At 37.6% G+C, this 24,642-nt stretch overlaps 1 protein-coding gene across 1 annotated transcript in view; it reads left to right on the forward strand.

Annotated features, from left to right (window-relative positions):
- The window catches only part of LOC130407097 (membrane-associated guanylate kinase, WW and PDZ domain-containing protein 1), a 67,770-nt gene that overhangs the window by 28,095 nt on the left and 15,033 nt on the right, over window positions 1-24,642 (forward strand). The window contains 11 exon segments of the mRNA XM_056729757.1: window positions 4,125-4,244; window positions 6,966-7,139; window positions 8,340-8,369; window positions 12,715-12,892; window positions 13,514-13,584; window positions 15,107-15,274; window positions 17,013-17,550; window positions 17,636-18,191; window positions 18,266-18,329; window positions 19,428-19,709; window positions 19,712-19,807. Of these exon segments, the coding sequence (XP_056585735.1) occupies window positions 4,125-4,244; window positions 6,966-7,139; window positions 8,340-8,369; window positions 12,715-12,892; window positions 13,514-13,584; window positions 15,107-15,274; window positions 17,013-17,550; window positions 17,636-18,191; window positions 18,266-18,329; window positions 19,428-19,709; window positions 19,712-19,807 (2,277 nt within the window).

A 24,642-nucleotide genomic window follows, 5' to 3' on the forward strand; every position in this document is an offset into this window, starting at 1 on the left:
GATCTTATTAACTTGCCAAAACAAGTATTGGCTCGCCTGTTCTTGACTGGTTTATGTAACGCTCTGTATCCCATTATGCCTCATTGAAAGTTTATAAGAGGTCAACATTCTGTGCTTTAAATTCTTTCTCATTTTTGCATGTTTGTCAAGATATATTTAAAAAATAAATCATTGCTATTTATATCAAGTCATGATAAAATCAAAACATGTTTCAATAGAATGAATACACATACTGTTCCAATAAACCACTATTGAACGATTAACATTGACTAGTGAAACAGAGACAGTGAGCACAGTGAGTCCAAATGGTCCATTGCTACAGAGCAAAGCAGGACATAAAGGATTAAACTGCTTAAAATAATTAAGAAACGCTAGGCCGTTTATCAATTATTCAAGCAATAGAATCAAATGGATAAGTACAAATGGGCTTCTTTAGAAAAGAGATTGCTTTTCTTCTTTTTTTTGCTGTTTTGCCTTTAATTGTAATGCTCAGTTGTAGAGAGGACAGAAAGCAAAGTGGGAGTGAGAAGGGGGTGGGTTCGGTAAAGGACAACGAAACAGGAATCGAACTCTGGTCGCCCGATGCGCAACCTCGCCACTAGGCTATCGGCTCAGACATATTTTAATGTTCAGGTTTGTATGACTTCTAATAACAGCTTATTTCAGTGTTTTTTATACATGTGAAGAAAAAAAATATTTGTATACACAGTTGCTGCTAGACTTGATTCAAGTTACATCATTTTCCTTTTTGCATCATGTGTTTGCCTCAAGATCTTGTCATTATTTTACTTGTTTTTGCATTGAGCCTATTTTGTGGCCCTCTTTGCAGTGAAAATAAGCTTTGGTATGCCCTGCTGAACACCCTTGTGGTTATTTAAGAGAGACTTCTGCATTTTTCTGTACGTTTGTCATATTAGCTCATGTACAGTATAGCTTTAAGTCTATTCTGCTGTCGTGAGAAGGACCTTGTGTATGCCGAGGTCACTGTGAGGTTATTTATAGGGGATCATCATGACTCAAGAGGTCAGAAACACTTAACAAACAATTATTGGGCGATCATTAATTCATGGTTTGAGAGTCTCATAATGTATTCTTGATGTCTCAGATGTGTGACTCAATCACTTAGAGATAATTATTCACACTGAGCTTGTCTGGTGTCTGTTAGGAGATATTCTCACTATCCCACAGAGCTTAAGAATTGAAATCTCCAGGTCTTCCAAGTTTAATGTGCTTTGGTAGTTCACATGACATGTCAGACAGTGACAGCAGGATCACCCAGAGGAATACTTTCATAATTTGTATTATAATATTATAGTATTATACATGCATATTGCTCCTATCCTTTTAAACCTTGTAACTCCATATTTCGTATTTTTTGCCATAAAGCATTTTATTATTATGAGTCGACCGTAGTGCTCTATTTTAAGAATCTAAGCACATGGTCTAAAGCGCAAGTGCTCCAGGTGCATGGTCTAAACGGGTTGTCCTGATTCTCTTAATGAGTCATGGGTGTGTTTTGGTCAAAACGTGCTGTTAACCAATCAGAGTGCCATCTCCACTTCCTTTAACAGCCAGTTGCGTTCACGGCATGGCGGATTCGCTGCGGGATTCACGGCGGAATTTGCAAGAGCAAATGCTGTGCGCATATGCTAGTGCGCTAGGTTAAAGCGCACAAACAGATCATTTACAGGACAAGACGATTTTTTTATCTTTATGTACACAGTAATAATATTTTACATTGTAATCCATTTATTTAATATTTAATACAATTTAATATTTAGGCAAATTTGTGTGCTGCTGTATAATGTATGCGATTTTGCATCCGCCTATAGTTGGTCTATGGTGCAGTCTATTTTAGTTTTTATTTTAACATTTTTTTTTTTTAGTTTCTCAAAATAGCAAGCCGCCGATAATGCACCTGAAAACACCTCTTTTTTAGACTAGCACAACCATGGGTGCACAAATGGGCGCAAATTAATTTGCTATTTAAACAACGTGGAGCAGGACGGGAAAATGAGAACTGCGTTGGGTTGAAACTAGCAAAAACATTTGCACTGTGCCTTGCGCCGCATTGCGCCAGGTGTACAGGGCCCTTAATGTTTGTCACTGGGTTTTAAAAATATTTTTTTATTAAAAAGTGCTTGTCAACTTTGATAACACAGTATGTAATCATTTAAAGAGTATCTGTTGCTGTGTGTGAATATAAGCAGTCTGCAAAGTTGTAAAACTGAAAGTGAACGATCAACAAAAGTATTGACTTTGGAAAAAAATGTGTAGATTCTAAATTAAGCTGTCATTTTAATTTCAGTTCCGGGTCAGATTTACATCACTCGGTTTAATGCCCACCTACGTTCCATTTGCTATGCTTTACGCGGTAGACCAATCACAGCAGACTAGACCATCTGACAAATCAGATTAGACAGATGAATCGCCGAACGAATCATTTGAGGGTCAGTCAAGAAGTATGGTAATAGCAACTGCATATTATTAGAAATTTTAAGTGTTTTTACACCTGGTTTTCTCAAAGGAAAAAATCCTTTGTTCAGAAGGACAGCGACAATGTGTCATATTTATAGGTAAATGATACCTTTTTTACAGAGACCTGTAAAATTGAAATACCACAGAAATACATAATAAATGGTAAAATAGTGACCAAAATAAATATTCTTTCACCATTTATTCACCCTCATGTCATTCCTAACATGTATGACTTTATTCCCTCTTCAGAACACCAATGAAGATATTTTGAAGAACATTTGTAACTAAACAACATCAGGCTCCTATGACTATGGACACATATCCACTGAGACATTTCTCAAAATATCTTCTTTTGTGTTTCACTGAGGAAGGTTTGAGCAACATGAGGGTGAATTAATGATGACAGAATGTTTTATTTTGGGGTAAAAAAAACCTTTGAATGCAAACCTTTCCTTATACAGTACACTCTATATGGAACATTTGTATAACTATCAACTATCTATCCATCAGTATGTGTCTACTGGCGCGGAAGAAACTCGCTCAATATCGCCCTAACCACCAACAGTCTCCTGCTTTAGGGATGTGTTCATAAAATGTACAGCAGTGTCGTTCTACGCAGTCTGATCTATGATCAATATGTGTATCTGAATTACGTAAAATAATTTAAGTAAAGTAATCATTTCATTCAAGCACTGAATCCCTATGTCACTTATAGCCTATGTCATTATTTTTATATTCTAACTTGTCTTTGTTCTTAAAGTATGTGATTATTTGGAGACATAAATAGATTTTTTTGTAGTTTCTACTGCAGCTGTGTGTACATGACACACAGTTATGCATTTATGCGTATGCATAATACATGATGTAACGTGAAGACCTCTCTTATTAAACAGCGTTTGTGTATTCGCAGCAGTATTAACAATTTGTGCATTAAGTGTTGCTTAATTGTGTACACACACATATGGGCACACACACACAGACACCCTTGAGGCCCCCCTTAAATTAGACAGATGACAATCTCTCTCTCTTCTTTCTGTGTCCTCTTCTCTAGCCGTGATTGACACATGGTGGGTGTGGCAGTAAGTAAGTTGGTCTAATCATTCGAATAGGCCCCTGGCTGTGTATGCTACGGGTGGATATATCAATACACACACACACACACACACACACTACAGGATCTCAGTGGAAAGCGTTGAGACTAATGATCATGTTGTGATGTATTGGGTGCTTTTACTTATCAGACTCTTAATTAGAGAAATCGAAGTAGAAAGTTGGAAGGATGTGTGCTTGTGTTTGCAGTGTGGGTGTGGGTGTTTTGCCACACATAGTGGGAGAGCCATAAAGAATTTGTGATTGATGTTGTGTCAGTGTTAAACCGTTCAGAGTATACAGAGAGAGAGAGAGAGAGAGGGCTGTGTCAGATTTTCGAGGCTGGATCTCTGTAATTGGTCTGGGCTGTTCATAGCCCTGTTGCTTGTCAGTCAAGGACAGATGAAGAGGGAATCAGATGCCATCTTAATCTGTGACCGCACATACACACACACGCTGAGCTGCTGGCCTTTAGGTCAGTGGCATGTCAATAATTCTGTATGTGATTTAGATTTGCTTTATTTAATGCGTTCTTCCCTGTCTGCCGTTTCCCACAGGTACAACTAGACAGCCGCGGGACGGGGAGATCACAGGAGTCGACTATAACTTTGTCTCGGTTGAAGAGTTCTTCTCGCTTGAGGAGTCTGGAGCGCTGCTGGAGAGCGGCAAGTTCAAAGGTCAGCATATGTACATTATTATATCATAAAAATCAATACAAGGCAAAGGTTAAAAGGATAATTGTGTTAAAAGTGCACGTTTTACATAAATCATTCTTTTATTTACTGTAATTATTGCTATTATGTTCTACCCATGGAGAGCATTTGTAACCATTGTGACTCTTAAAGGGACAGTTCACTCAAAAATGAAAATTATTTCTTCATTTACTCAACCTCAAGTCGTTCCAAATCGGTTTACATTTCTTAGTTCTGTTTAACACAAAAGAAGATTAGATTTTGAAGAATGTAAGAAAGCAAACAGGTCTGGGGCACTTTTGTCTATCATTGTGATTTTTCCTACAATGGATGGCGGCCAAGAACTGTTTGGTTACAAGCATTCTTCCAATATCTTTCATCAGAACAAAGAAATATATACAGATTTGAAACAAATCAAGGGTGAGTAAATGATGACAGCATTTGACTTTGGTAACACTTAAGTATAGGGACCAATTCTCACTATTAACAGTTGCTTATAAGCACGCACTTTATTAGAATATTGGCTGTTTATTAGTTCCTATAAAGCACATATTCTGCATGACCATATTCTACAACCCTAATCCTACCTAATACCTAAACCTTACAACTGTCATACTAAATATTAATAAGCACTAAATAAGGAGTTTATTGGGGGAAAAGTCGTAGTTAATGGTTTGTTAATAGTAATAGACCTTCAAATTTTGGGTGAACTGTCCCTTTAAGACCACATTTTAAATGGTTACTGAATTGATTACAATAATATCCCATCTGTTGTATTAGCACATTATCATTGATAATTGTGTGTTCTAATATCACTGTTATTGCCAATACCGATTTTGTGTGTCTAGCCTAGTTGAGTCTAATTTCTATTTGAAGTAAATTTGCAAAACAAATCAAAAAATGAATTGCAATATCAATCAATCAAACTGCTGTTGCAGTTAAAATACAGAAAAGACATGATAACATAAAAAAAGGTATCTGTTTTGCAAATAAACTCTTAATTTGTATTAATGCATTTGCAGTTGTTTTGACATTTGGTGCATTCATTTGGCTGTGTGTCAGTATCAACAAATACATTTACATATCTGTAAATGTTATTGTATTGTAAAGGCATTTATGTGTCTAAGCAAAAGATGTAAATTAAAATTTTTGTTATGTCATTGGAAGAGCGCATCAGCCAGCTGGTGCTGAGAAAAACACATCACTTACATGTGCTTTCCATAAATAAAAACACAAGTGATCGGTTTCATGGATAAGTGTAAACTAATGTAAAATAGATAAGCTATACCAAGTTTTTATCCTTTTTTAACATGCACCATGATATTTTTATGATAAAAATGAGTGTGCAAATACTTTAGTTACATAGTATCTTATGCCATTATTTTTTGTAAGAGTACTGCCATGGTATTAGGCTTCCACTATTCTTATACTTGTACAATATGAAGTCGACAACTATTCTTTAGTGACATTAGAGAATCTCTTCCAATTTCCCCTCTTGTTTAATCTGTTCAGTGTTCAATCCAGTCAATACTACAATGCACTTTTTTCCTGAATTGGTCAATGTCCCTTGTGGATCATATCCAAACTGTAATGGCATTTTAATGTTTGTACATTTTCTTTCTGCCTACAGGCGAGGCAGTAACAGCCTTTTAATCTAGCACTCATTTCAGCAAAGTTAAACAACTCATATAATAACAAGCCATCGAATGAAATGTTTTCATATGTATAACACCAGTCCCTCCTATTTTTATTGATGTCCAGAATGTTAGTAATTAAAATCCAATCTAAAAAGAATTGATTGTATCTAATCAATTTCATCCAGCTAGACCAGAACCAAACCATCACTAAGCAGTGTAAGCCAACCTGGACCACCATGGAAATGCATGCTGGTCTTTTCAGCACCGTCAAAAAAAAAAACCAGAATATATAACACATAGTCTACATGTTTAGATAAGGCTAAAAATAAATCTGTTTAAGAGGTAATAAAGATGCACATCATGGCAAAAGCGTTGCATTTTCATATTATGAACTATATTCAAAATTCTGTTCAGCACATTGCCTCTTCAGCATCATTATTGTAGGCTGTGTGACACACGTGCCTTTAGCATGTGAATTATGCCTCTCAGGGGCCGGATCACCTACCTCGCCTGATTAAATTAATAAAATGAATTAGCATAAAAAATGCCACAGCATTAACAGAACGCAGTAAACGTAATTTTCACCTTGGCGATACGGCCATATGATTTACTTACCACCGCAAGTCACTCGATCAATACCAAATGGAGATTAGGATGTCTTTAAAAGCTGTTGAAAAGGAGGTCTGTAGATATACATGTAGTATCGCGTCACTTGTACGACAATCCATCCAGATTTTTATGCTTTAAGAGAATATACAGTGACAGTATAATGTATGATCGTGTGTTATTAAGGTGACCTTGATAACCAAACCAACCTGTTTTGTGGTTCTGTTAGCTATTTCCGTTAAAATAAAGGTATTGATTTGTTTGAGACATATAATATCACATATCCATACATTAGAATTTAATTCTGGGGTCTGTATATTGCACTTAAAATGTCAAATATACAATCATGTTTATACTTTAAATAAATTCTGCACAAATATAATTGATTCATATTGTTCAAAAGCCGACTGTATTTTTGTGAAACATAAATCTGACCAGTCTCTTCTCATCTTTACTGGATTAGGAAATTACTATGGAACCCCTCGCCCGGTCCACATCAATCCTGATAGTCCTCCCATCACCTACCAGGAGCACAGGAACCTGCTGAGGAAATTCCGTACCCGCAGCAAGTCTCTCAGCAATCTGGAGAAAGCAGGCGAGGAGGGTGACAACAGCGAGGAGGACTCAGGGCTGTCAGGTAGGAAGAGCAGTGATCAGATCTGGTTTGTGTGTTATAGGACAGATGGTTGTAATGACTAATCCTTGATTTTAAACCATTTGCATTATGGAAAAATAGACATTTCAAACTGTAGTGCATTAAATTGTTGTCACATGACCTTATTACTGTACGTTGGTCATGTAATCACATTCTTCGCATGTAGCATCAATTTGATGTAGATCATTCTGACAGTCTGGTTGAATGATGAGTCCAGATTTAAGGCTAATAACAGAATTACTATGTGTGTGTGAACTGAATATTCTTATTGTATTAAAATGTGCATACTTTGCAAAAAAGTGTATACTACAAAAATAGATTAGTATTGTAGTAGTGCAGTGATTAAGTATGGTTAAGTATCATAGAACTGGTGTGTTATGTATGACAAATGCTTGAAGGTCTATGCTAGCCATTAATGCTATTAAATTAAAACAATAGAGCTGACCTTGTATAAGAAATGCTAATCTGATAAAGGTCACATCTCGATATGTCCTGGTGCTTTTATTATGTGGACTTTAAATGTGTAGTTATGCTTTTGTTTCCTGCCTAATTCTCACTTGTGTCTTGTTTGTGTTCTTATGTATATTAGTGGTATCGGGATGGAGTCGTTGTTCTCTTTTTGTTTTTGTTTCTCATTTAAGTTATTAAACAGGAATTGAATCCTATTTCAATGAAAGGCGGGGTGTCCGATATCTGAATTACGCTTGTTTAAACCAAGTTGGTCCGAGTAAAAAAACATCTTGTAGCCAATCAGAAGTAAGGTGCACAGTGCACAGGACAGACATCAGCCGAACCATATGCTGATGAAAGCGAAAGATGGGGGTAGGGGTGTGTCTGTTTTGGTGATTTGAACATCAACAACGGCTAAGAGAAATCGGACACCCCGCCTTTAACACCAAGCACAGAAAACAAGAGGGCTTAAATGCACAAGGAGTATAACCCTAAATGTTTACCAAAAACAAGATACTGGTGAAAAAAATCAGGAATGGGAAAGAGGAACAAAACGAAACTCCAAAATAATGTCAAAATGATTAAAGTACTAGTATAAGCAGACATGACAACTCCAATTTGCTGCGTGTAACGAAACATGACAAAGACATTTCATTTTTTGTCATTTATATGGAACAGAATACATTTTTATTTATTCTGATCCTGATTTCATTTATTTTCTCACTCTTTAAGCTTACATAAATTTGGTCAACTATTCTAAAGGTATGTAGAAACTTTTATACTAGATGTGTATTGGCCATTGTTAATCACTTACACTTACGTAAAGATTTATTTGACGTTATCTAAAATAAGTTTTAGTTCTTGCTCTAAAGCAAACCTATGTCTTTACCCATATAGGGCCCTATTTTAACTATCTAAGTGCATGGTCTAAAGCGCAACGGCGCATGTGCACTCAGGGCGTGTCCGAATCCACTTTTCTAGTTTATGTACAGGATAACAGTTGGCGTGCCCATGGTCTAAGGGGGTTGTCTAATAAGAGTCTCATCTCTCATTCCCTTTAACAGCCAGTTGTGCTCGTGCCATGGCGGATTCGCCTTTTAAACGACAAAATTTGTAAGAGCAAAGACTGGACGCTTCTCCAGAGATGAATGCGCGAGGTTAAAGTGCACGAGCAGACCATCTACAGGACCAGCTGGATTTTATATTTATGTGAACGATAATAATCTTTTACATTGTACTCCATTTATTTTTTATATTTGGCATGTTTGTGGGCTGCTGCGCTTCCCTCTGTGTATTAAGTAAAGTGAAAGCGCGTTGTGGACCCGCCCAGAGGCACATTTATTAATAACTTGCTTCTTTAAATAACACAATAATATTGCGCCGTTGACTTTAGACCAGGTTTGAGTTGGTCTTTTTTCAGTTCCTCAAAATAGCATGGCGCAAACAATGCGCCTGAAAACACCTCTTTTTTTAGACCAACACACCCATGAGCGAATAAATGAGTGCAAAACACGTGCGCTGCGCCACGTGTACCATAGCGCCCATAGTGATTATATAACTGGCCTTCACTGTATCCAATCATGTCAGACAACGCTATCACTATCTGCTCTGCTGTTGGTAGTTGCCGCATCACTTCACTGCTCCTTTGCGTTAATTTAAACTCAACTTTATCGCATTGCTAACAGTTGCTTTTGCACATTTTATCACTCATGACTTGTCCATTTTGTCGCTGTATGTGCTACTGTTATGTCTTGTGAGGTCAGATGAGATGATCTCTGAACTCTGGGTGTGGAAAGATTTTGCAGTAAAGTTTGTTTACATGAAATAGATGTTGAAATATGAAAGAATATCCTATTTTTTGTAATACAGAATAATTTGTATACATATTGTATAAGACAGGTTGCTGAACTATGAGATGAACTGGCAGGATAGTATGTAATGGCAGAGTACGCCTTGCACTGTGGTTATGCTGGAGTGGGTCGCAAATTGCAGCAATTTGTGTAGTCTATTACACAGTGCTAAAGAATTACAAATACTTGAGAATGGACATAAATTGATCTAGGTTATTTTGCACTGAGAAGGGTAACATGAGCTGCAGCATTTGCCACTGGTCCCCATTGTTTTTGAAATAAGAAAACCATTAAAATAGTTTTAATTAAAGGACATTATTTCCTTGTTAGAATGACCAAATAAATGTCAAAAAATTCCTGACTGTTACTTTCATTGTTCTCTCACATCAAAGATATTTTATCTTTCCATTTTCATCTGTGCTCAAAGTGACACGTTATCAGAATATTTATTTTAAGGCTGATATTACCCAGACAGCTTCTATATTCTGTCGTTCGTTTCTGATGTCAGCTGAAGATATTCTTTTTCCTCTTGAGCAGACTACAAACCTGTGTGAGGTTTTTTGTTTTGTACAATTTTCTGCCCTGTGTTATTATTCCACTTTGCTCTTATATTCCGAGTAGAATGTGTGGGCAGAAATATAATATAACAGATGTTTCTCATATCATTACACAGCTGAAGCCTTATATGAATACCCACAGGTTTTGGACATTTAAACCATTTTCTTTTTCAGAGACATGAATATGATAAACATGCCTATAGATCTATGTTGAGTTTAGGCAGATTACAATGAACCTTATTTTGATCAATTTAAATGTTCTTCAGGTTCCGCAGAAGTAGCCTTGAAAACCTTGTTCTATTTATCTTTTGCCAAAATTGGAGCTTCCCAGTATTTGTAGACCTCCAAGCTCCAAGTCATAGGCCATCTGGACCTTCTGCAGTTTGCCTACCAGGCATACATTTGACAAGATGATGTTCTGACCTACATCTCCACAGGGCATGAATGCCCCCACCTCCATAAACATAACAGGGTTGAATATAATTCAGGTGAAGAACATGGAAATTGTATTTTTTCTGGATTTTACAATTTTTTTCAAACGGTCAGATTAGACAAGACATTGATGCTATACCACAATTCTTAAGTGTCCACCTGCTAAACCAGCAACAGACTCTGAGGCATTTCTAAACATCCAAACAAATGACATTTAAAATTCTCTTATACATTCATCACATATCCACCAGGACTACTAAAATAGCATCTGCATGCCAAAGTTCATTGTCATATCCCTCTTTTGTTTGGCATCAGTGCCGTTAAAGCACATAAAATGTGTTTATACGACTCCCATGACCCAGGTAGTGTGTGTGTGTTTAGAGTCAGTGTTTCGAGTGGGAATATGTTAATTACCTCAGTATACAGTGTGCAGGTTACAGATGTTCAGGCCCCAGCTGGGGAACCTTCAAATCCACTTCTCTTTATGTACAATGCATGCACATATGGTGTGTGAGGCAATATGAGGAGATCTCTTTATAATAATGTATAACATTGGTGAGTCTTCTCTTGATGATAATTATGGCATCTATAAATGGTAAATTATTTTTGTTTGTCTGCAGATAAATATTTCTGAAAAATATATAAAATACATTTGATTAAAAATGTATTAAAATATCTAAATTATTACAATTATGGATAGATGAAAGGCAGTTTTCACAGTTTCCCGACGCTCATTTCTTATTTAAACAGGATTTTTAGACGGGACATGGGAAGAATTTGATTATTTAATATGACAATTAATGTAATATGAATATGAATGCAATAAATAAAATTAAAGCTTTTTACGTATTCAATAATTTTGATGTAATTTTATTGATGCTCACTTGGTGGTGTGTGGTCATAGCAGATAAAGTTTCCTAATAAAGTTAGGAAGTTATACAGCCAAGGAGAATATTAAGAGAGCATTCCAAATTTTCATTTAATCACCATTTCTGGATGTATTGTGGTCATTCCAGACCAGTACCTGAAGAATTTCAACTAAATCAAACCTCAAGAGTGACAAAAAGTCATAAACAGCAATGTGATAGATTGACAGCATGACATGACAAATAAAAAAATTGTCTTTAAAAAAAAAAATATTATATAAAAAAATATTGTTAGTAGTTAACAGAGTGAAACAATAAATATAATTTTACCTAAACACATACCTATAAAGGGGGCACGGTGGCTTAGTGGTTAGCATGTTCGCCTCACACCTCCAGGGTTGGGGGTTCGACTCCCGCTTCCGACCTGTGTGTGTGGAGTTTGCATGTTCTCCCCGTGCCTTGGGGGTTTCCTCCGGGTACTCCGGTTTCCTCCCCTGGTCCAAAGACATGCATGGTAGGTTGATTGGCATCTCTGGAAAAATTGTCCGTAGGGTGTGAGTGCGTGAGTGAATGAGTGAGTGTGTGTGCCCTGCGATGGGTTGGCACTCCATCCAGGGTGTATCCTGCCTTGATGCCCGATGACTCCTGAGATAGGCGCAGGCTCCCCGTGACCCGAGGTAGTTCGGATAAGCGGTAGAAAATGGATGGATGGACATACCTATAAACAGTAAATTCAGAGAAACTGAAAATTGTCTTTTTTTCTATGGCTTTGGGTTTTAGTTTTTCGTTGTTAGTAAATTGAGCATCTGATTGGATGAAAATCTGTGTAGTTCACCATGACTCATCAATGTTTTAAGTTGAGTGGATATCTTTTTAAACATTAGTTTTGTCAACATTTGGAGGACATTTGTAAGTCCAAAGTTTCAAAGCTGTTAAACAAAAACTAGAATTTAAAAATTAACAAATGCTTGTCATGCTGAAAGTGATATCAGACAAACAGATTGTTGACATGTCAGCGTGCAGGCCACCAAAACTGTCCAGTCGACTCTTTCAGGACTTTACTTGCATTTTGTCTGTCTGTGCACTTTTGTCTGTCCCGGTCTCTTCAGCCCATGGGCAGTGGCATAGATGACAGGGGCATTGATCAAAGCATGACATTGAAGCCAATCAACAGAGGAGGTTTACATACCGATCTGTCTCTATGGATTAAATGTGCCACTCCGTCTCTTAGATGCTGACCTAGCATGCTTTAAAGAATTGATGCTGGAGTGATTTTCTTTAGACATCGAATGTGAATATTGAATTGAAGAGGAAGTTACAAACTTCATGTTTTAGTTGTAACTTAACTTCGGGGAAAACCTTTGGTTCAGGAATTTCTTGTTTTTCTGTGTTGGAGTTTTAGGAGGTTCAGCAGGGGCGAGCAGTGTCCCCGCCCACACTTCATCCCGAAGCCAATCACGAAATTCCAGTAGAGGAGACAGCAGTGCCTTGGAAAATGGAGTCGAGCCCCGTAGATGTGGACGGGTAACAGAAAACTGGGAGATGATGTACAGCGACTCAGGGAATCCCTACTACAAAGAGTAAGAATATTGAAGGGAAATTAAATGGTAATACAAAAATAAAAATACAGTCATCATTTATTCACCCCCATTTTGTTCAAAATCTTTATATGACTCTTTCTTCTGCTGAACACAAAAAGAAAATATTTTGAGAAATGTCTCAAGTGGTTTTGTGTCTTTATAATGAAAGTCAATGTGGTCCAGTGTTGTTTAGTTATCAACATTCTTCAAAATATCATCTTCTGTGTTCTGCATAGGGAAATAAAGTCAAACAGGTTTGAAATGACATAAGGGTGAATAAATGACGAAAGAATGTTCATTTTTGGATGAACTGTGCCCTTAATGTTCAGTAAATGAATAATTTATATTTAATATGGTAGCACCTAGATATTCCGTCATCATTTATTCATCCCTGTGTCAGTCCAAACCAGCCTGACTTTCTGTCCTCTGTAAAACACAAATAAAGAAATTTCTAGGAATATTCTGACTGGAAGAATATTCTGTCACATGGGTTCAGAAAATAATATAACAGAATACAATCTAATATTAAGTGTGTACCATCTCTTTAAATGTGTTGTTGAACGTATACAAGCTTTTTTGTATGAAAACACTGACATCATGTGTTATGTGTTTGTACTGCAGCCATCATCTGAAGCTGTCTTCTTGGTGTAGCCGCCAAACTCACAGCAGAGAAAACATCCCAATGAACGAAAGTAAGATTTTTGATTTAAAATGCTCTGTCATTTTTGTTGATATCTAGCCTAGGGAATGTATTATTATTTCTAAGCACTGTCAAGCTATGTATGAAAACAGTTTATTTTTATTCGTCCTGTGCCATTGACATCAGTTACTACAGTATTTTTTTTCGGTAACCCTTTGGATAAATAAACATAACAAAAAAGTCTTAAATCACTTTGGCTGAGTTTAGATCATTTGAACATTGTGTCTTATCTGCTATTACTGACTGATTCTGCATGTTGGTGCTGATTGTGTTTCTAATGTCTGGGATCATTAACATGCTGAAGATGAGATTTTGATTGTTCATTTTCCAGACAGCATGGCCTGATAAATCACAGTCACTGTGTTCAAAAGTGTAGTTGTCAACTCAGCTCTCTATAGGATGCACACTGGGTGATGTCATGTGGTGCCATGCCATATTTTGTTCTGTTAAACACTGTAAAATGTTCTGCGGTTAAAAGCTTCCAAAACATAAACTACCACTTAGACTTCCACTTTTCCAAATGTCACTTTTGTGGCAACATGCACAATAGCATGTACTAACCCTGTCTCCACTACATCCAAAATGGGGTAATTTCATGACCTATAAAGCTAAAGTATTTTAAATTAAACATTAAAATGATAGTATTTCACTTTTGTTATAACTCTAATGTTATAAATGTGTTCTTTGTAGGTATTTCATGTAAAAAGGTTTATGTACATGCAGGTTATATCCTGACCAGATAGATCCTGACAACTTTTACTCAGTACTTGGTGTGTATATGTGTGTATAAACTTTCAACAGTATAAACACATATACAATCATTTGGTTAAAGGGATAGAAGGACCGAAAATGAAAATTCTGTCATCATTTACTCACCGTTGGGTTGTTCCAAATCTGTTTAAATGTCTTTGTTTTGATAAACACAGAGAAAGATATTTGGAAGAATGCTTATAACCAAACACATTTGGACTCCCATTGTTGGATAAATTACTTCATCTTTTTTTGTTCTGTTGAAGAAGACAGCAGAATGTAAGACAGCAAACAGTTCTGGGGCACTTTGACTACCATCGTGATTTTGTCCTACTATGGTAGTCAATGGGGGCAAAATCTGGTTGGTTATAATCATTCTTCCAAATATCTTTCTCTGTGTTCATCAGAACAAAGAAATTATTACAGATTTGGAACAATTCGAAGGTGAGGAAATGATGACAGAATTAAAAATTTTGCAAAACATCATTACAAACTATACAGGGCACTAAATCGATTCACATTTGAGATTTTATATGAGCAGGACATTATGACATACATTCCTCATCTGCTTTCGTTGGTTTCATTTGTTCAATGTTCATTTTTGCCCAGGAGTGCCGTGTTGTTCTACATGATTTTCTTATACAGTCTGCGCACACAAAGTCCATCTATTCATTACACTTTCCCAACAGTCTGGCTGTCACTCAAGGATCATCTTTATCCGGACATCATGTCTTTCTCTCTCTCTTTATTCGTTTTCTTTGTAGTGGCAGAGTTTACAGATCAGCCAGGTGAACTGAAAGGCTTTTCTGTTCACACCAGTCTGGTAAAGGGCTCAAGGGGCTTCGGTTTTAACATTGTGGGTGGCAGTAGGCCTCAGGAGTTCCTGCAGATCTACAGCATCACTTCTGGAGGACCTTCCACCCTTAAAACCGGTAACCACTCATATCCCTCTCCAGTGGTGTAGTCTAGCATTTTGTAGTGGGTATACTCTGAGCCCCCCCAGCCTACTCACCCGTGACTGGTCGACACCCCATACATAAGCACCACCACACTAACAAATGCATAGAGAATGCATCTATATGTAATCAAGAGCATTCTGAAAGATATATTGCAAGCAAGATTTCAATAGCCAGTGACAGCTGGGGGGACTTGCTGGTTTTCTTATTTACTGTCTAAATCAGTCAGTCAAGAGTTACATTTAGCCTTAGATGGTATATGTATTTATATAATCCCTAAAGCACAGGTTTTATCAGCTGGCAATTTTCAATGCATATTTGTGATCCATGTGAAAACCCAGCTATAAAGTCATTTATTTGTGATATACTTTTTCTACATAAACCCACCCTGCAAAAAAAAATATTACATAAATTCTATTGGTTTACTATTACATTTTTCTTTAAATAAATTATGGGCATCAATGGGTGTTCTATTGATCCCCATCTGCATCTCTTTTTATATACATCCTGTGAACGTACAATCTTTAGATTTTTATATAGTTTTGATTGAGTAAGACCATGTCAAAGACTTACAGTAAATCATCTTGAAATAAATGGTTAAAATCAAACTCTGATGCTCGTCACTAATAACTAGATTTTTAGCCTAGTTTTCACACACTGGGACACACTTAGTAGTGCAAGTTGTGCCTATTATTGACATTGATAGTTAACTGTAATAATTAACAATGAACATTTATGCAGTTTTATCAAGCACCTTGTAGATTGCTGGAAGTGTCTCTAGCCTGACTTTAACAAGGCTGGCAAGGAGTTCTCATCTCTTATCATCTAAAACAATTATATACATTGTAGTATAAGTTATATCTCCCGTTCTCCCTCATTTATTGATTCACCAGACAAACTATGGTTTGTTTAGTTGGCTAGTTAGATACAATTTAATATGACAACAATCCCCTTACAGTTATGTTAATGATAACAAATGTCCTCATTTTATTAAAGACTAGGCAGTTGTGAGGGGTGAGTTATCAGCAGATAGTATAATGCACCGGCGAACAGAGTGTGCGATTGAGACACCGGGATGCTTTCGTGACAGAGGGGACCCCTGTACAGCATAGCATGAGCCTCATCGGGCTCATTTTCTTAACACCTGTTCCGAAGCATGGCAGGCTTACGAAAACACTGAGAAATGTTGTATTTTAACTGCTTGGTTTTCATTATCTCATTTTGTTTCATATCTCTCGGTTGCACCAATGGTACACACTTTTCTGACTTAAAACGATGTTGTTACGTATCCTAAACCTCACTGTCCCACACTATTCCTTTTAGTCATTAATCGCTACTGTATGTAGACAATACATAAGCTGCTGGTGTTGTTTCAACGGTAGCCCTTATTTGACAAACTGTTCTACAGAGCGTGTTTTGTACGTTGTCTCCTTCAGCAAAGAAAACATGACGACATCTTAGTCCCATGTTCAGTGCTTTGAAAGGGAGGGTGGTACATTTCATACATTGGACCTTTAAAAGTTGACCTAAAAATAAAAATATATCATTATTTACATTTTTCCAATGGAACACAAATTTTACCTAAAATAGTAGATTACTTCCAAATCGAGAAGTTGTAGCTATAAGCTAAAGTAGAACTAGCTACCTCTGCCGTCATACATTAAATCTCAATTGAATTCCTGTACCAAAATGTTTTTACATTTCCCTTACGCAGCGGACATTCTGGTGTACATCAATGATACCTGCGTGCTTGGCTGGTCTCACAAAGAGGTTGTGGAGATGTTAAAAGTTCTTCCAGTGGGTCATACTGTGGACTTTGTGGTGCGTCGGGGTTACCCCATGCTTTTTAACTCTGATGGCAGTCCGAAGATGCCCCACCGTAGGTTGACGGCTTCTCCAGGCCGTGACTCACAGTCACTACATCTACCTCCACCAACCACCACACAACCCAGAGCTCAAGCTCCCCTCCCTTATGCTCAGCTACACCTCAACCACAACAGTCCATCATGGTCTGACTTTGAGAGAGGCTCCTCGAGACATCTCCGAGCACGGCAGTCAAGGTTGAGTCTGGATGCTAACGGTAATTCATCTCCTTATGGTTCGCCCTCAAGAGCTCCTTACCCATACATGAATGGTTACGGGAGTGGCTACATGAGACCGCAGCGCTCCTCAAGAGGGATTGGAAGTTTACAGAATGCAGATCTGGCCAGCCAAAGTGACAGTGAAGTGGTGTCTGCTATTGGATCACACAGGTGAAATTTCTTTGCACTAGTATGCATAGAAAAAAATATTTTTTTTGTTGTGCTCACTACGTTGCCTCTCTTTATATCCTCACAGGGCCTCTTTTATCCGCAACCACAATAACAACACAATGTCCACTCCACCACCTCGCCGTCTATACTCCAACAACAAATCTTCTGAAAGTGACCTTTCCTCGTGCACTCCACCACCCACGTCGCGGTTGCCCCTGCCCCACACAGAAATAAGTCCCGGCCCGCTTTCCTTTTCCCCCGGAAGAGAAAGACGCTACTCGCATCTCCGTCAGCATGCGTTGCTGACCCCGCCCAACAGCGCCCATTCAGATGGGCCTTACTTCACTTTCAATGGGACGGCCAGCGCCAGCAGCAGTCCAATCAGCAGCATCCCGTCACCGGGAGCCATGAGCAGCATCATCGGCAGTGGATTTCCTGGAATTGGGGAATTAGTCCCTGTTGTCTTGGCTAAGTGCGAAAGAGGGAGCAACATGGGGTTCAGTGTCACAGCCGGAGGTCACGGAGGCAGACAGACGCTCGTGAAGAAGGTCTGGGACCCAAGACAGTGTATCGGACTTCAGTCGGGAGATGCTATTGTGAAGATCAATGGAGCGGATGTACAGAGTCTCAGTTTTGCACAGGTAAGGAGAAAGAGAGAGCACTGTTCAGTTTTAGTGTTGTGTGTGTGCATTCACAAATGTTTTTGTGTTTCAAGGTCCAAAGGATTCTGCAGGAACACACAAAAAAAGGAGAGGTTATTGTGCTAGTTTACAGAGGGGGTAAGTTGCAGTTTATTATGAGGTATTACCTTACATACAATGGGGTCCAAAATATTTTTTTATTTATGTTTCAAGTCTCCAGTCTAGCATTTTTTATCATTTTTACAAAACTTTGATGGCCATCACAATATTTTCTTCTAGGAATATATGAACATTTCAGATGAAATAACTTAGCCTCTGCTTTTTAACAACAAAAACATTTCCATATTATTTCTATTAAGACTTGGCTCAGGTTGAATTCGGAACGATGATCAAAACAGAGTTTTTGGATCCATACATGCTCTACCGTTTTCAGCACCCCCTACTGTATAACAGTGAAAACATGTATTCCATTAAATGGGTCATATGATACGACTAAAACAAATATTATAGTTTGTTTTAGATGAAATACAAGGTGTATACATGATTTATGGTTAAAAAACACTGTATTTGTCACACACCGTGCATGTTTGTATCTCCTCTTTGCCCCGGCTCTCTGAAAAGCGAGGTGTGCTATGATTGGCCAGTTAACCAGTGCGAAGTGATTGGTCGAATTCTGCAAGCGTGTGACGGAAATGTAGGGCCTCTTACCATATTTGAAACATCAGGTTTCAAACCAATTGTACTGACAGGTACGCCCACCTTACTTGCGTATACATTAGGCGGTCTTTGTGAACTCGTAGATTTGTGGGGGTGTGGTTACACAAGGCTCTTCAGGCAGGTCTGGGTGAAAATTCAATTTAGATAGAATTCATTTGTTCTGAAACTTAAATTTTTGCAATATTAGGTGTCTAATACATGCATGGGCAACTTAAGACACAGAAAAATTGTATTCAAGCCAAATGACCCCTTTAATGGATGGGAAGCATTGTCTCATTAATGATGGTAAATTCCATCAATTGCAGTGAAAGAGCTAATGAAAATCACGTTTTAAGATTTTACCTGTCAATAGATTTTCATTAAATTTGCTTGCTATAAGAAAAAATCTATTCTTAGCAATACTTGTTTCAGGCTCTTTTACCCCTAAACCACGTGTGTGATTTTGTCATTTTTTAAACGCAGAACAGAAATAATATCATATCTTTTGTTCGTAAAAAGTCATATCTCTTTTGTCTGCAGGTCCCTCACATTACTCCATTTCCCCTAATTCAGTGCGTCGACTAACTCCTCCCCCTCCACGCTCCGCCTCGGACTCAGAAGTTCCTTACACAGACTCCACCCCATTAGCGTGCAACTCTCTAACCCCGCCCTCTCCAGCACTGGTGCGCTCCTCATTGGTTCAAAGCACCAGCTTTCTGGATTCCGTACCTGTCACTCTCACGCTTGAGCCACGGGATTGGATGAGTTCAGAGGAAGGCGGGACAATGCTCAGTCCAAGAGTTAAAACGGAAGAGAAAGAACAGGCACTAATCTAAGAGGATATGAGGTGGAGCTAAAGAGGAAGTCAGGTGAAGGATTTGGATTTGTTATCGCCTCTCAGGATGTGGAAAATGGCAAAGGTGAGTATTATAATACAGTGCCATTAACTACACCACAACCACTTTACAAGATTATGAATATTTAACACAGTCAGCATGTGTTATTAGATTCTAGGATAGATTGGAGGCAGAGTTGATTCATTTTTCATTCCAAAGATTTAATATTAATGTTGAAGGCATGTGTCAGCGTTGTCCTGGAATAATCCAGCACTTTTGATGTTTGATTTATCTGACACCCCCTGTTCAGGCCTTTGAGATCTCTGTTAATGAGCTGATGAGTTGAATCAAGTTGAATCAGTATAATAAACACACAGCCAGTTAATATAGTTTTGCAGAACATTTTTAAGGTGCTTCCCATTTTGTATACTTGTATATTATAGACCATTTTGCAAGATGTTTAAAAAACTTTATTCAAAATACAACCAACAGAACATTAAAAGGGGTAGTTCACCCAAAGCTCTAAATCCTGTCATCATTTAATCAAATCTATGTAAATGTCTTAGTTTTGATTAATAAATTCTTATAACCAAACAGTTCTTGGACCCCATTGACCACCATAGAAGGAAAAAAATATTTTTTTGTTCCTTAGGACAGCAAATAGTTCTGGGGCACTTTTGACTACCTTTGTAATTTTTCTTTAGTCAATGGGATCCAAGAACTGTTTGGTTACAAGCATTTGTCCAAATATCTTTCTCTGTGTTTAACCAAACAAAGAAATGGTTTGGAACAACTAGAGAGTGAGTAATTCATGACAGGATTTTAATTCAACTATCAATCATAATAAATCATGTTCCATCTTAAAAAAAAATACTTATCGGAAATAACTGAAATAAAAACACTGATCCAGAAGCACTTCATGTTTGTCCAAAGTGGTCTTTAGGGAGTTTTTATGGTATTTATGATATAGTAGTGTGTTCGCACTGAAAATTCAACAAGAAATGAGATCTGAGATGATGCTGATATTCAACCAACCAAAAAGTGTGAAACAATGAATGCATTTGTGGTAGAGGGGCGGAGCTTAAGATAGGCTACTAGAGTCAGGATTTTATTCATAATTCGTTTGAACTGGAAAACAATGAAAAGACTATGCAGTAATATGTGAACATTTATTTTAATAGAGTTTTTCACAATTTCGCACCGTCACAACAGCTTTATTTTGGCACGGACAGTAGAGACTCAAGAAAAATGGTATAGAAATAAGAGGGAAAAGACTTCATTATAAAATACATGGCACTGAGTATTTCAACACAACTTTTCTTAAATTAAAATACACTAGATGACTGAGTACATCAGAATATGTGCACAGTGTACAGTCCATCTCTGGTGATGGGACTTTTATTTTTTAGCCCTTAACCCACGTTAAATCCAGTCAGACAGGAACTATTTAAGTCTCTCACAATCTTTGAAAGCTCATTCTGTACTTCTCTGAAACCAATAATTGAATCAAAATGTCATGTCAGATTGGTTTGAATGTAAAGCATTAGAAGAGTAAAGAGGGCAGTCTGTATTATATTACATAATTCATCTTTTTCAGTGGCAGCTGTATTAGCTTTTCTGACTGACGTTAATTCAGTCATGCCAACTCTGAGTCCTGCCAACACACAGGCCCGGATACACACGCCCGTCCTTCCCCTCCCACTATCCCCTACCTAAGTCCACAATGACCTCATTTTGCTCAGTGTTTCTTTGCTTTTTATCGAGGCCATTGCTCTATCTGAGAGCCAAAGCATCTAAAAAAGTGTCTGTCCCCAGTGTTGCAGCTGTTTCCATGTATCGATATGAGAGATGCTTCTGTTCGCAGTTTTGCTCACGAACATTTGCTGATCATCACATAAAAAGCTTTTTGAAGTGACTAACAACGTGAAACAATCAGATCTGAGCTTTACGATGATGTAAGGGTGAATTTTTGCGGAGAGATCGACCATTCCTTATACTGTCCTGTTATTTCTGTATACTATCATCACTTGTATTATTATGCAGGTTGTTAACTGAAAAGGATTAAATCCAATAACTCAAATATCACCAAATAGCATTGCATTGGCATGACAAGCACGCACCCACAATGCCAACATCAGATTACACAAGTAACTCTCAGTCCGAACAGCAGAAAAACCTCCCGCTCTGCAGTGTTCCAAAGATTAAATCGTTCGGCTCATTCGCTCCCTTATCGCCCCTCCTCTTATCTCCGTTTCTCTCTATTCCCTCCTTCTCTCTGCCTGGGTCGCCCTCCCTCTCTGTGACTCTCCCCCCTCCTCTCATTCACTGACTCCAGATGCTGAAGAGAAATGAATCGGCTACAGTAAGCGGCTCGCTCACGTAGCGAGACGGATCCGTGTTGTGTTTTCTTAACTTGTTTGTTTGTTCACGCCCTCCGTTCGTATGCTCGCAATGACCTTTGCGCGTGATTGCTCTCACATGTGTTGGGATTTAAACGGAGTGTGATCTGGGACCCTGCCTCCATACGCACACACACAAACACCATGCTGGAGAGACTGCAGTCAGCCTTGAAAAGTGTGAAGGACTCCAAACGTAACTACATAGATTTTTCTGTTTCTTGGTTTTATTCTGTAGCCATCCTAGTCCTTTATGGATATGATTGTTCATAGATGATTATTATGGAATTAGGGCTGGCCGTTTAATTGTCTGTATGGACTCTTACTGTAAGGGTGGTTAATCAACATATGTATTGGCCATATAATATTTGTTTGTATCTTTTCCCACAATTAGTTTGGGTGTTTTTGACTCGTTCTGTTTATGTGCGTTTGGTTGTCAGATATGTGTTCTTATGACCAAATGCACACACACACACACACTTTTATCATAGTGACAATGGTAAACCTCACTGTGTTCTTAGCTCTTAGGTAGAGATGTACTGCATTGTTGTTTAATCTATAGGTGCACATCTGCTTGACTTGTAATTCTATTCATTAGGAAAATATGTTTATTGTTTGTTTCTTCAGCCAGTGAGACGTGAACCGCCTGTAAAATCTTCTAACTCAGAAGTTACCATGTAGTTTTATAACAGTATCATCACTGAATGTTAATAACGTCATTGTGAAATTCATTAACCTTAAATTATGGATTATAATTACTGCGTAATAATGTTGAGATATAAGAATTTAATTGTGTAAACAGATTTTAATTTTTGTTTATAAATCATGTTTTTTTTTTTTATTGTGTTATTTAGCTGTATTTTTTTAGTTATTGCAATCACATCAAAACAACCCGTCTGCAGTTTGATTGATATTAATTTAAATGGAAAATAAAAAATAGGATTTTTGAAATAAATGAAAATCTATTTTTGCAAATAAACTCTCTATATTTGATACATGATCATATTGTAAACTTCTTCAGAAACTATGGGGAGGTGCTTTTTATGTTTTTTTTATGTGTACAGGCCACTGTTGGTATTTTTTAGCGATTCTTCCATATTCTGGTTATGTTATGGTTTTGACATTTTTGTTAAAAGGATTAGTTTTAGGAATAGTGTGAAAAGCCAAGACAGCAGACTGCAGTATTTGTGTGTATGTGTGTGACTGTGTGTCTCTTGCTTCCGGAGGCATTTGTGTGTTATTGGACCACCTGAAAATACCTGAGACATCTTAAAGCCTTTTACAAGAATAGCAAGAAATTGGAGAAAATTGACAGTTTCTGAACTCAGAAAATCACTAGTCTTGTGTGTCCTAATACCAGCAATTGCGAAAGCTGTTCTTATGACACTATCCTGACCATTTGTTATAAAAAGCTATACTGTCTACAGCAACAAGCAAGCTGTCTATCCGCACTTATTTCAAAAATGCTGTGTGATATGACAGTCACTAAGTTGACAAGATAACAGTGTTTGATGTACAGTTGTGTGGACCTGGGTTTTTGGTTTCATGGTAAGTGGGGATAGAACGCAAACAATCCACCTGTCATGGTCTAGAGCGTAAATACTTATATTTGCATAAAAAGTTTTTGCAGCTAAAAAGTAGGAAGGCATCGAGGCATGTATGAAGTCAATCTTGGCATCATATCATGTATGCTTAGATCCATTTGTCAAGTTGTTTTTTTAAAAGCAGGAAAAATGCATCCATTACTGCCTGTGATAACCCACAATACAGTACATTAAAAAGATACTCCAACCAAAAATAAAAATTCGGCCATGAATTACTAAACCCCAAGTTTTTCCAAACCTGTATTAATTTCTTTGTTTTGTTGAACAAAAAGAAAAATACTTGAAAGAACTTCAGCAAATGACATTTGACACCATTTACTACTATTGTAGAAAAAATATAAATGGTAGTCAAAGGTGCCCCAGAACTGTTTGCTTTCCTAAATTCTTCAAAATATCTTCTTTTTAGTTCAACTGAGTAAAACAATATATATTGTTTTCTACTATGGTAGTCAATGGTGCCTCAGAAAAAGATATTTGCAAGAATGTTAGCAGCTGACATATCTGTGCTCATGAGAAAATGAATACAGAATTGTCCATTTTGGGTTCCATAAATAGTCAATGTGATGCTTAAATTGCTAGTTATGCCAACATAATCCTGTAGCTACTAAAAACATTGTTAGTTATATTAATGGTGCAGACCTCCATTTGGACCAGAAGTGCAATGCAAAATTCTGATATTAGATCTCAGTTTTAAAGGCATATCGGCAATGCTGTGAAAAACCACTGCAGCATCAGCATCACAACCCAGGTTTATAATGAGCATCACACACACTCTCTGTGTCTCTCTCTGGGTCGTTCTCTTAGTATGCATCTCTGGTCTACCAGCGTGAATAGTGTTACACTGGCAGCTGGCGTGCTGCAGCTGCACAGCGCTTTTATTAAGATGAAGATGAACAAAGACTGCCACTATCACACACAC

This window comes from Triplophysa dalaica, chromosome 18 (genome assembly GCF_015846415.1).
Source record: "Triplophysa dalaica isolate WHDGS20190420 chromosome 18, ASM1584641v1, whole genome shotgun sequence".
In the NCBI taxonomy this organism is placed as follows: Eukaryota; Metazoa; Chordata; class Actinopteri; order Cypriniformes; family Nemacheilidae; genus Triplophysa; species Triplophysa dalaica.